This window comes from Macrosteles quadrilineatus, unplaced genomic scaffold (assembly GCF_028750875.1).
Source record: "Macrosteles quadrilineatus isolate MER2022 unplaced genomic scaffold, UCM_ALF_1.0 Scaffold_1__1_contigs__length_201487025, whole genome shotgun sequence".
In the NCBI taxonomy this organism is placed as follows: domain Eukaryota; kingdom Metazoa; phylum Arthropoda; class Insecta; order Hemiptera; family Cicadellidae; genus Macrosteles; species Macrosteles quadrilineatus.
In genome coordinates this window covers 201,167,313-201,181,368 of record NW_026542594.1, presented here as the reverse complement: position 1 = coordinate 201,181,368, position 14,056 = coordinate 201,167,313, and the positions used below count along the sequence as shown (strand labels likewise).

Below are 14,056 nucleotides of genomic sequence, written 5' to 3'. Positions count from 1 at the left end.
TCTAAAGCGATTCTTCACTTCTTTATTTAGTTGTTATTTTAATACCGTCGGTAATAGGAACTTTGTCAATGTCTCTAGCGGAGCCCTAAGGTCAGATCAGGATGAAAACCATTGGGTTATCCTGTTTATGCCTGAGTAATCAGTGTACAACATTAAACTCACTAGGTAAATGACAAGTAGAAGCATTCAATTGTCTTTTACTGAGGATAAACTAACATAACAAATTGATCATACTATTTGAATGAACGAGCTATGTTTGGAGATACACACAAATTAAACCATTTGTATGTAACAGCTATATTAAAGTGTTTGCATTTTTCATCGTTTACTAATTGTATAAATATTTCAAATCCTTAATAATAAAATGCCAATATGCCTTAGTACACACCAAATAGAAAACAAATCCCGTAAAAACATATAAATTTAATTTGATTTTTAAAACATATATTAAACCACAAAATGAACACAATGGTGTAAATTTAACAAATGTTAGTTGTAATGTGGGCGTTAAAAAGTATTGGAGACGGTCCATTACATAATTCACTCTCATAACTGGAAAGTAGATATTCTCCATCATCTTCGCTTAAGCCATCAGAGTCAGTGTTATCCTGCAGATTTATAATAAATGCTTTTTTTTTTAATAATAGTACACTCTAAAAATTGTGTTTTTAGTTTGAGTTGTAATGTCTTGCCACCTTTTGGCCATTTCTAATTAACACTGATCAATTAAACACAGACTGAATAATATTAAACTGCAAAAAAATACCATCAGAATAATCACAATGTTGTTTACTACTAAAATGTAAACAAAGTGACAACTGTTGTAAAATTATAAACAGTATGAATCAGCTGTAGGCTAATATGTTGTGGTGGCAGGGGCCAGGGAGAAAACAGGGGAAAACAAATTTGTCCTTCAACCGCACATTAAATTCAGACAGAGTATAGTATAGGATTGCTATATATGCTTGTATAGGAAAAGTAGGATTGTTTTTTTCTGTTTTTTATCTGCTGGAGCCCTGTTTTCAGCATGGAACATTGTAAGTAAAAATGTCAAGATGCCGCGCTTTTGATGAACTAAAAATAATGGTTAAAGAACAATGAAACCAGGGTCATTTGGCCAGGCATTAAGATGTTATAAAAAAAAACATAGTATGGGAAGAGTTTCTCCTTTAACCCTCCAGTACACGCGCGGCTAATAGTAACACCAGTACACGTGCGCGGACTGGCATTCTGCGTCTTACTTCTTCCTGGAAATGCTCTTTTATATACCTAATAAAGTTCATATAGCATCAAAATATCAAATAATCCAAATATAGGTAATATTATTAACTGGAAACAACTTATTAATTAATAAGTAAATTAACTTATTAATTAATAAGTAAATAAAGTATAATTAGAAATATTCAAAATAGCACAATAAATAATAATAATAATAATAATAACAATAATAATAAACTAGTTAACCGCCCGTGCTCCGCCACGGGAATATTGTCAGTAATAAAAGAAATAATAATTAACAAATACTGTTTATCTTTGTATTTTATTTAGGGGTTGTTTGATTTTTTACATGAAATAGAAATGATAGTTTGCCTGTATAAACTATTTTATGTTAATCAAACCGATATATTATTTTAACCAAATGAATTTTTTATATTAATTCGAGTTTCATTTGAAAAATAAATAGTATACAAATTGGGCAATGCTGATAACCTAATAAGCAGCTATTTATGCTATTTAGATAATTTGCTCAAGTATATTCCTATATTCGTCGTTTTTTTCATTACATTTGTTGTATGGAATAAAGATAGTCACTTAGCCTACATGCAAATCACGCATCATCAGTTGGTAGCATTTCACGAATCTTTGACCCATACTGTGAGTAAAAGCTGTGTTTACGTCGTATAGATAAAGTTGGGCATACTTTGTTCAATGTTAGAGGGTATTAACGGTCCAATTTGATGGAAAAGGAGTCGTGGATTTTAAAACTATGTAGACTACCACTACCAGAAAGATGTTGATTCAAGTGAGTCTTAGAACTGGCCATTTCAAATGCAGATTTGTATTATATTTTACTCAAATAGTTTTTTGTCTCTTTTGACCCTTAATACTTTTTTTATAGTCGCTGTTGATAAGATTTTCCATAAACTAAAAATGTTGATAAGGAGTTCATTTTACCTTCCCCTTGTGACAACATAAGGAAAAAATATTTGTGTCCCAGTTAGTCTGTTCTGACTCAAAATTCATAGATTTGCAGTACTGACAAATCCAATCTAACGACCCCAATAAAAAAAAAAAAAAAAATGGTATTTTTTAGAAGGGACTTCCAGAGCACATTTAACACCATCACTGCTCTTTACCTTTTTAGTTTGATGGTTCTCTACATGTTTTTTTCGTTCTGTATGTCTCTTTACGCCCGGTTAATATTACCTTTTCTTTTTCTTTTTGTACTTTTCACATCCTGGGGTTAATGATAAAGTTTTATAACGCTCTAATGACCCGAGTCAACATTGCCATTAAACATCAAGTCACATACTTCTTCGCCAGAACCGAATGGTAAGTCACAGTTTCTCAAGCAACTTCCCTGTGTACTTGAAAAAAAATCACTGATATATTGTAGTTCCACGTATCCCAGCGTACTCGCCATCTCGAGAAGGTAAAGTTTGGTACCACTGAACGTCTAACACTGATCTTGGAGTAAGATTCGTCACCTACTATAAAATGTTTGTATGTTTCCCACTCATTAGCAATTATATGTACAACTTGCAAGCGGATTTCCCCATGATTATTCTGGTAGCCGTAGAGAATAAATTATATTGATCAAAACAATAAGTTTCCGTTCCCTACTATGGGTATTATTTCACATTCCATACTCGAACTTAAACTCAATTACCACTTTCCTTCAGATCACTTTGCAGGAAAACTAAAACATTTCAAAAATAAGTTAACAAATACACTTTCCTTGATCAAAATCGTGTGTTTATAAACAGAAACTCCAAGTTTAATAATTGCATACTAAAAGTGAGGTTATAAAAATAATAACAAATGTCTGACAAACATTAAACAGCTGACGAATAATTTATAAACTGTGTATTATATTCTTCAATAAGAATTGTTTTGACTCGACCTTTAAAGGGCTGTAGGTCGTAGTCCTTAGAAAAAACGTAAATTCTAATGAAGTTCGGCAAATCTGTGCATTATCTCCTTTAATTTGAGACATAAATCTTGTAGATCGGTCCAGTAATTGCTGAGAAAACAGTGTTACAACTGTGTATTAAATATATAGATGATAACAATAATAATAATAGTATAATTTTAAAGCAATGTTGGATATTTAAGTTCCCTAGATTAAGTAATAAATTAACAACGACCAAAGACAGCTCATCCTGTTTCGAACCATCAAACAGTACTTTTCTCAAGATCAAAAAGTGACTTTTCGACTCTCCAAGAGCATTTTCTTGATGCAAAATACTCACTTGCATGACATGGTCTATAACAAATTGTGTCAAGCCCAATAACAATTTTCTCTTCTTAACGGTAAATATTTTAATTCAAACAATAATATAACCATTCAAATTACAATTGCAGGGAATGGTTTGTTGACTCAAAAAACGATTTCAAGCCTACGGGGAGTCTGATCCAACCCAAACTGCTGTGCGAAACTCTTGGAGTGATTGCGAAAAATGATGGAAACGCGTTACACGATGGTCCTCTCACCAAGACGTTCGTTGACGACATACAAAAGATGGGAGGCATTATCACCGAAGACGACATGCGGAACTACAAGTAAGTGAAGTAGAGAAGTACTGTGAAAAAAACATCCAGTTATTATAATTGTGCAGTTTGATTACAAATTGACCCATTTATCTATAACAGTTTGTGCACTGATCCTGTATCCAATCGTAGCAGTTCTTCTTGCTTGCTGATTTTTGCAGCTTTACCTGAACAGTAGGGTAGGCCATTGGTGTGACATTGCGGGGTGGGATCATTCCGGGGGGGTACCCCCCAGTGGGAGGGGTGGTCCAGGGGTCCTTCCACTGGATATTTTCTTAAAATTTTGACATAATTTAGATGGGTTTTTATTTAAGGCACCTGATTAGAAGTCGGGTTGGTTAAAAAATTGTATGTTATTTTCATTACATTTAGATAGTTTCATTCAGTGGCGTAACAGCCGACCCCACGGTGCGAGGTTTAGGGGCCCGCGAGGTTGAGATACCATTTCCTCCTAAAACCGTCCGTAAAACCGATCCTTTGTTTACAGATGTTTTTCTCTCCTGACAATTTTTTTTTTCTAAACAATGTGTTGGTAGATACTTTTATTCAGCAAAATTTACTTAAGTTACATTTTTTAATTTAAAAAGATTTTAACAAAACACCACCGCCCACCACGATCACCTGACAATGTATATTGTCCGTGTGGTTGTGTTGCTTCAGGCTAGGAGTTAGTAGCTGTGCGCCTGCTGCCTGGGCGACACATACTCGGACCAGACCAGCCCCTCCCCCACTGGCCACTACCCGCTCACGTATTATCTCAGCTGACCGTATATCATCTGATTTTGATAGAGATCCATGCGGGTGACTCATCAGCGGTGCCTGTCGTGACAGGCTTTGTTTCGTTCTGTCTGTACTGTAGTCTGGGTCATTGCGTATTTTGACAACAATTTGCTCTGTGCGCGTCGCGCCCTTAGTTTACAGCTCTTATTTGAGTGCGTAATGTGATGGACTTTGTGATTAATGAGATAAACTGTATTATAAACATATAAACTGTTTCATTATGAAACGTTATGAACATTTTAATTGGTGCAGAAAAGTGAGAGCCCAGGAACAGGAAGTTGATGTGGCACAATCTTGTATGTATATTTACCGTCTTGTGAGTAACAGTATAAGCGTAAATATATGTTTTAAGTGTTATAAAACGTTTCTTTTATTTACTTTCCGTAAAAGATAGTCTTCAAGATAAAACTTATTCTTGAAATCCCAATGTAAATTACTTAAGTTACTGACTTTTTCACAAACACTGTCACAAAATAATCATTTTACCCATGCAGACCAGTATGGAGTGATCCTATCAAAGTGAAGCTCGGTGACGACACACTGTACTCCACGCCTCCTCCTGGTTCCGGCGTCCTCCTCGCATTCATCCTCAAAATCCTTGAAGGATTCAACATCACACCAGACAGCATGAGTACGCTAGAAAAAAAGACAACAACCATTCACAGGATGGTGGAGGCGTTTAAGTACGCTTACGCCAAGCGCACAGAATTGGGAGATCCGAACATTGATACAAAAATCAAAGAGGTAAGTGTGATTTAATACTGGGTAGGGATGAGAAATGACGTTACTTTGCAATGATAGTGAGGAATGTTCCTTAGCTTTTTTTGTTAATAGGTGAAGCTATAACATTATTTTTTCACCTATAACTTCCTCATCCAGTACGTACCAGCTATTCGTTCTATTGCAATGTTATTTTTACTCCCTTTTATTATGGTGATTACTGACTACTAGTTCCTCAGACAGACTATTACTATTATTTAGAGATGTTTGATGTTGATAGGAAGATACTAAAGGGGAGAGCATATTTAATGTGGAATTGACTCTAAAACTCATGAATATCAAATTAAATTTAGACAGAATAGAAAACTAGTATTTAATTGAATCAAGGAAAAACACAAAGGTAATACTCACATATAAAAACATAAACATATGACTTAAATAAAATTAATAGTCACATGCTAGCTTATATGCAGATCATGAGTGAAAGTCCAACAGATATGATCAGCATTATTTCACTCGCTCATTCCAAACAGATGTTGTTACAAAATTAATACGCTTTTCTCAGTAACTATTGCTAAAAAAATATTATTTCGTGATGATCTCTGTTATTAGGAAGATACGATCAGCGTTGTTTCACTCGATCCTCCTTAACAGCTCAGATGACATTTCAAAAATAATATGGCTTTCTCAGTAATCTATTTCCCAACTATTTTAAGCCTGTGTAACAGTATTTTGCTACTCAAAATATAGCCTCATTAAAGATTCCATTACGCCTCTTTGTGGACTATTCCTTTATGGAAAAAAATAACTGCTTCAAGTGAACTTTTTTATATAACACTTATTTGTTAAGACTTGTCAACTCACTTAAAGAAACATCCTGAGAAACATCTGCAATGACAAAAAAAAACCTTGTAGGTATTTTTTTATTACCTGTCCACACCCTTCAATAATTGTAAAACAACAAATTAATGATGATCTATTTTCTTTAGGTGGTAACCAACATGATGTCTGAGGACTACATTAACAGCATACGATCACAGATCAAGGACGATCAAACGTTTGAGGACGCCGCCCACTATGGCGCCGTGTTCTACAACCCTGACGACCACGGCACGGCACACATCAGTATCCTTGCTCCGGACGGAGACGCCGTGGCAGTCACTAGCACTGTTAATCTCATGTGAGTGGCTTTCATTTTTAATGTTCCACCTTTTTTAACACGATCATTACCGCAATATTACAACATTGTTCATTCATATGGACCAGCGATGCACATATGCCACGGCCGGTTTCTACCCATAGACTGCCGACACATATATGCGACTGCTAGTCACATTAAAATAGACTGACGTCGCATATTTGCATCGGTGTTCCAATGTTATCAAAACGCTTATATCTTTGTAACGGTCTATTTTAAGGCCCTGAATTCTCTGCAATGGTCTATAGGGATGTCTGTCGCACAACTGCGTCGCTTGGTCTGTGGATATGATAACTGGTAACGTCAAACTGTTTTTTACTTTGCTGCATCACTGTATGTTTGTGTGCTGCATGTATGCTGCATTATCCTATGTAGCTTTTATATTTGTTCAGTTATAACCTGTTCTTGAAAAAATTTTTTTAATTACTTTCACCTAAAAAACATAATACAAAAATGAACTGTCGCATATATGCGGCGTTTGGGCTATAAAAAAAAATTGTACTATTATCAGTATTATCTTTGTTATAGACCGGGCGTTGCAAATATGCAACATTACAAAAGGTTATCAACAATAAAAAAAAGAATATATTATTTACTAACGCAATTTCAGCGTATAACTAAGTAAATGATCACTGTAAACAGGTTTTCGTCCTTGGTGTGCATGTACTGTTAACCAGGTGGCAGCCAAGGATTATGTGAAAGATTATATTTTATACCTCGGTCCGTGGCAATGATTGCGGCGTCACATATATGCGACACTCGGTAGCGAACCTGTTAAATCTAGAATGCTAGGCTCTAGCTTGACCCATTTCCAAATTACTTCAGGATAGATCTGTTGTGGCATTATCACATGGATAAAATTTATTGGTGATTGGCGGGTATCTGAACCATACCCAGATATACCATAGATATAAGCTGATATACCATATATGGGTATATCACGCATATACCTAGGGAATGAAGAAGCTCGCACCCCAGGTGTGCGTAGTGTAGTTTTAGGTTTTCCACTTTTAAAAATATATAAATTACTGAACAAAGTAGCTTAATCTTAACATTTTGCTGAGAGACAAGACATACTGGTTTCGTTAGGACTGTTTTAAAATATTTCCACAAAAAATATTGTGCTGAAACAAGAAATGTATATTACCAGAAAATTTATTCTGAAACCAATCTGTTCGACAGATTTGGCGCAGGAGTCACGTCAGAGAGAACGGGAATCGTACTGAACAGTGGCATGAATGACTTCTCCTTACCCGGAGTGATCAATTACCATGGAACTAAGCCATCTCCCGCCAACTTTATACAACCAGGCAAGCGATCGATGAGCTCCACGTGCCCCACGATTATAGTAGACAAGAATGGAGACGTGCGGATGGTCCTCGGGGCTGCCGGAGGTGCCTTCATCCCCACCGCAGTGTCATGGGTGAGAAGGGGACAAATATTTGCTAGAAAATTCTTACATTCATTGAGCGGAGCGAGCAAAGTTCTAATATGTCAACCCTTATACATTTTGTAATACGCAAACTCCTAAATGGCTGAACCAATCATTTTCAAATTTTGCATGGTGATGAATACCATATTGGTGTGTGCTAACACCTATATGGCGTTAAAAATTCTCTAAGGAATCCACCCCAGTGGCTCTCAAAATTTCAATAATCCTTATCGAAGTAGTAATTGACACAAAAACAAAGGCATAAGATCAGCTGTTGACTAGAACAGAAATTGTATGGATCATAAACATAAACAATTGACGTCACTAGCTCGAACCAATAATAACATAAACACATAGTTGGACGTTTTTGACTGTTTAATTTTAAAATAATAATACAAACCTGTTTGCTTTCGGGCTAGTGATGTAATTTGTTTATGATCAATACCGTTTCCATTGATATATTTTTGCTGCGTGATTACTTCTTGGTTCCATTATACAGGGTGTTCAAAAAAGGTGGGGACATATTTTACCTAGTGATTCCTTGGGTCAAAATAAAGAGAAAATCAAGAATAACATTTTTTCCAAAATCGCTTCGTTAACCAGATATCCGCCATTTTGTGTTTTTTACATAAACAATTTTATCTTCTAATTATATCAACCGATCTTTATGCAACTTGGTATGTACGTTAAGGTAGAAGAGACCCGTGTTCGAAAAATATATCATCTTGATTCTACCTAAAATTTCAAAATGGCGGCCATTTAACAATTTTTAACTTAAATTACTAAAGAATGGCTGATTTTATGAAAAAATGTCAAGAGCACTGTTATTTAACATTTTTAATTACCTATCAAACGATACCAAGTTCAAAAAGATCAAATAATAAATAGCTGAAATATTACGATTTTTAGTTGTAAAATGGGGTAGAATAAGGCAGAAGCTAGTCAGGTTTGCCCCATTTTACAACTAAAAATTTTAATAATTCAGCTATTTCTTATTCGATCTTTTTGAACTTGGTATCGTTTGATAGGTAATTAAAAATGCTAAATAAAAGTGCTCTTGAAATTTTTTCATAAAATCAGCCATTCTTTAGTAATTTAAGTTTAAAAGTTTTAAATGGCCGCCATTTTGAAATTTTAGGTTGAATCAAGATGAAATATTTTTCGAACACGAGTCTCTTCTACCTTAACCTACATACCAAGTTTCATAAAGATCGGTTGAAAAAATTAGAAGATAAAAATGTTTATGTAAAAAATACAAAATGGCAAATATCTGGTTAACGAAGCGATTTTGGAAAAAATGTTATTCTTGATTTTCTCTTTATTTGATCCAAGGAATCACTAGGCAAAATATGTCCCCACCTTTTTTGAACACCCTGTATAAGTGATAAGTGTTCCATTATTTTTTTCCTGCAAACTAAACATTGTTATGGCTGTAGACTAAAAAGTCAGTAGATATAAATTATATTGCAAATACAACGTAATCAACCTAATGGTGACGGCAGTGTTCTCGTATTCACTTGTGCTGCTTCTAAAGTGAATGGCCAAACAATTCACTCATCCCTAAGATTGAGTATACAAAATTTTAATTAACTACAGGGGGAAAATAAATTAAATCTTCAGATTTTGTTTGAAAACGTTGTTTCGTAGTTTGCGATGAAATATCTATGTGTGGGCAGAGGTGTCGACAAACGCTTAACCTACGTAAAGCGAAACCTAACCAAGATTAGGTCCAAGTGTTTGGTGATCTTTTTACGTGATATGGCTCAGCTAGCGGTGCAGGATAGAGCTTTATTTATGCCATCTTATCCTTCAAATCAGTGGTATTTATTTAAATACATGGATGTTTTGCATACAAACACATTCAAAACAATTTTCAACTAAAAGCTATCATGGCAGCCGATCTGGCAAAAATCAGTCATTTTCGTATTGCTCTTACTAACTGCTCATGGAACGATAAAAGAGGAAGATTATATATTCTTTTCTTTATGATTCATATAAATAATACCAACAAAATCGTAGAAATATGCAACACTGTTTGTATTATAGCGAAAAACGTTTGGAAAATGTTCTGTGTTTCTATTCCAAACATCTATTAAAAACATTATAGTGTGACTCATTGCAAGCTACCCAATAATGATCTTTTTCTTGGAGGCTTTCATTAAAATTTGGGTTTTTTCCAGTAACAATCTCGCTTGCAATCAAACCATCAGTGACCTTCGGATTTGAAGGCGAGCACCTTAACCACTGAGCTACTCAGACTATTATTTAATATTACTTTGTTTGCACTTATGTCGGTTTTGCATACTTTCTCACATCCAAAGCAGAGCCCTTTTAACAACTATCCAGATCACAAAGCTTCAAGGAAAATCAAATTAATAATATAGAAGCAGCTAATTGTAGTTTACCATAATTTGAACATCATATCTTGTTATGTGTGGCAATTGTTTCGATTATATGAAAAGTCTATTGTCAAGGACCAATAATCCTTGAAAATCCAATCATTCGTATTGTTGACTATCCGAATGGGGCCCAGTCCCAGTTTATCCGGATGGGGCCCAGTCCCAGTTTATCCGGATGGGGCCCAGTCCCAGTTTATCCGGATGGGGCCCAGTCCCAGTTTATCCGGATGGGGCCCAGTCCCAGTTTATCCGGATGGGGCCCAGTCCCAGTTTATCCGGATGGGGCCCAGTCCCAGTTTATCCGGATGGGGCCCAGTCCCAGTTTATCCGGATGGGGCCCAGTCCCAGTTTATCCGGATAGTTGAAGTTCTCAACATATTAGACACAAAATGTCTTGAGTTGTGACCACTTAACACAACTTCATTATTTCAGCCTATACAAAATGAAAAAAATACTAATTTGTTTTTCAGGTCATAATACAACATTTATGGTTGGGAAAGTCAATCAAAGACGCAGTGGATGCTAGCAGAATCCATCATCAGCTGTATCCAATGGAGATTAGCTATGAATATGGAGTCATTGCTGTAAGTAACCTTGTTTTGCTCGGTTGTAATTAGTAAAAAATGTTTCCTTCACTTTAACAAATTTCCTACTCGACAACTATGCAATAAGGGACCTCATCCTGTTTCCTACAAGAGAAGCGACAAAGGACTTACAGAGATACAAAACCAACCACCCAGACCATAGCCAGACAAAATGTAATGACACCATTTGAATTTGAACCGTGCAATCATTCATGATAAACTCCACCCAACATCTTTAGAGAAGACACACCAGTGGCGGAACAAGCTTTAGATTGATGGGGGAAAAATAAGAGGTAAAGCCCCCCCCCCCATCATCATCAGTCTTCTGCGATCTCGGCAAAATCATGATCTACTCCTGAGGTCCTGTAGGCTTTATCGTCGTCTTCTGCATTCGTGAATCAATTCTGGTTATCTCCCGCTCCCACAGTCACGGGAATGTCATCATCGTCTTCAACGATCGTAGCTGAATTTTGTTCATTTCCCGCGGTTGTATAGACACTATCATTGTGTCAGGCGGTGACCGCAAAACCCTGAATAACCCCCTAACTAACACTATAACTAACTAACTACTATAAACTAACACTATAAACATAATTAACTAACATCACATACATCACTAACATCATAACCATAACATAACATAAAATCATAACATCACCAACTAACACACTATAAACATCTTCCATGATCGCAGCAAAATTATGAACATCTCTCGCGATCATGTAGACATTATTATTTGCCCGGGGCCTCTGAAGTCCTAAGTCCGGCCCTGTTTGAGACTCAATTAAATGTAGAGATTTCTTGTGCGTGCTACCATTCTAAGTTAGAATATTTTATTTAACCTAACTGAATAACTGAGCCAAGCCACATCTATATCACAGCCATTTTTATGATCTAAATTTAGTTGCATTCAACCAATTATACTAATACTGTAAATAAGGATAAGCTAAAAAACTCCCTTCGCGCCTTATGGGCCCGAAAGGTACGGTTATATCAGCCTTACATAATATAAATATTTAATTAATGATTGAATCCCTAACACCTTAGTCCCCCCCCCCTTACTGAAAAGAATTAGAACATGATTAATATATATATCTAATAATTAAACTTAATACTATAACTTATCGGTCTCATTCCCATTCCTCGACGACGTGATCTCTCCAGTACCTCCAGGTGACGACTGCCCCTAACTCTACCCCTTCCCTACTCTCCTCCAGTGTAGTGACTAAAGCGGATTGAACCGGTTGATAGCGGCTCGGCTGTGACCCGAGCGTCACACCTGTTAAAGTAGAATTAGTTTAACGAGTACTTAGGTTTGCTGCAACAGGGAGGGTAAAAAAGTGTTTTTGTTGTAAAATGTTAATACTGTAGTTTAGCAACAAATGAATGTATTTTCCAAATTTGATCAAAATATGTTCATAAACAAGCAAACTACAACAGTTGACTTATTCTCCATAAGAATAACATGGGAATTTTAAATTTACAATTTTTTGGAATTTTCTCTGTAACCCTTAGGCGCATAGTAAAGCTTCAATATACTATATTATTTGTTTTTTAAGCTCTACAAAATGGTTTGGAAATAAATTGTGAACTTTTGTGTTTTTAGGGTCTAAAATGGGAAAAACCAATTTTTACCCCATAAAACCCCCCATAAACCCCCGTTTCCATAGTCCGATCTTGCTAGTTTGCGAACTCGTTAGAATAAATGTAGATTTACACGTTTGTACCAAATTTCATCAAAATCGGATCATTTTTGCTCGAGTTATCGTGCTAACGGACATATATGTATATATATATATATATATATATATATATATATATAAATATAAACTATGTCCAAATTCAAATTAAAAATCAATCAAAAGCAGCATCAAAAAACTTTGAATACTGCTAAGAAAATCTGGATCAAAGAAGAAATAAAAAACTTATACATAAATATAAAAATATATATAAATATATATATATATAAATATAAATATATATATAAATATATATATAAATATATCTAATATATAAATATAAATATATATAAATATATATATGTATATATGAAATCGATCGGATGGTGTTTTTGGCCTCTGGGAACCTCAAAACGAAAAAGTTAATCGGTCCCGGGTCCAGGTCTTACCATGAGACCTACGGTAATTGTTTAGGTTAAATCTGTGGACCTGTACACATTAACACATGGGATATGGCATTTTCACCAAGTCTAGAAACTATTATATCTTGGGCTCAACAGTCTTTACTATTATACTCAGCAAAGAGTTTGTCATACTTATCATCTCCTTCTTCAGGCATTTTCTCATCATTTACTACTACATTGTACAAGCTTTTTGCTTTCAAGGTTACTGTGGTTTGAAACTTCCAAATGTTCCAATTGTCGTTGGACAATTTAACACAATTAGGAGCAGCTTCCATTACTAACATTTAATCAAGCATAAACGTTGGTTTAGCAAGCTATCAAACATGCAACATGCATTTCTCTATAGTTCACAACCACAAACCTTCATTTCAATATACTTAGTATGCTTTTAGTCCTAGAGTATATGACTTGACATTTTCATCAATTTGAATTAAAATATTGCTTACCAGTCAGTGTCTGGGCCCATAACCTGTTGAGGTTAAATCTGTGGACCTTATTTAATTATAAGACTTGACTCTTAATACTTTATTTTATAACTTTAAAATAGAACACATACAAACTTGTACAACTCATAAGCACATTTGTTTTACTCTAACTAGGAAGTTGCTATGCCAACATAACAACAAATTTTATAAACATGAAACAGTCTTTAGTTCATAGAATAATAAATAATTGAGTTAGGGTATATTTGTATACATGATGAATATATTATATTTTTATATTGCTTCAACAGTAATACCTAGATAAATTGATAAATTAAAAATAGCTTAAGTTTACCCATAAATAAAAATTAACTAACAATAGAAAGAAACAGCTATAGACCAATCTCTTTAATATCAACGTTTTCAAAAATAACTGAAAAGATATTACTAGCCCTACTCCTACAAGAACACAACCTTCTCAATAGTCAACAGCACGGATTTATCAAAGGTGAGCTCGGTTAGTGAGTCGGTGGCTCAGTCGGTAGCGTCGCGGACTTCGGGCCCAAGGCAGCGATGTCGTGGGTTCGGATCCTGGTCACTGGCGATA

At 35.2% G+C, this 14,056-nt stretch overlaps 1 protein-coding gene across 1 annotated transcript in view; it reads left to right on the top strand.

The window, feature by feature from the left end:
- The window catches only part of LOC128994340 (scoloptoxin SSD14-like), a 37,932-nt gene that overhangs the window by 21,892 nt on the left and 1,984 nt on the right, over nucleotides 1–14,056 (top strand). Inside the window, exons 5-9 of the mRNA XM_054418818.1 lie at nucleotides 3,586–3,783; nucleotides 5,046–5,295; nucleotides 6,261–6,451; nucleotides 7,652–7,892; nucleotides 10,771–10,884. Of these exons, the coding sequence (XP_054274793.1) occupies nucleotides 3,586–3,783; nucleotides 5,046–5,295; nucleotides 6,261–6,451; nucleotides 7,652–7,892; nucleotides 10,771–10,884 (994 nt within the window). The remainder of the gene's footprint in view (nucleotides 1–3,585; nucleotides 3,784–5,045; nucleotides 5,296–6,260; nucleotides 6,452–7,651; nucleotides 7,893–10,770; nucleotides 10,885–14,056) is intronic.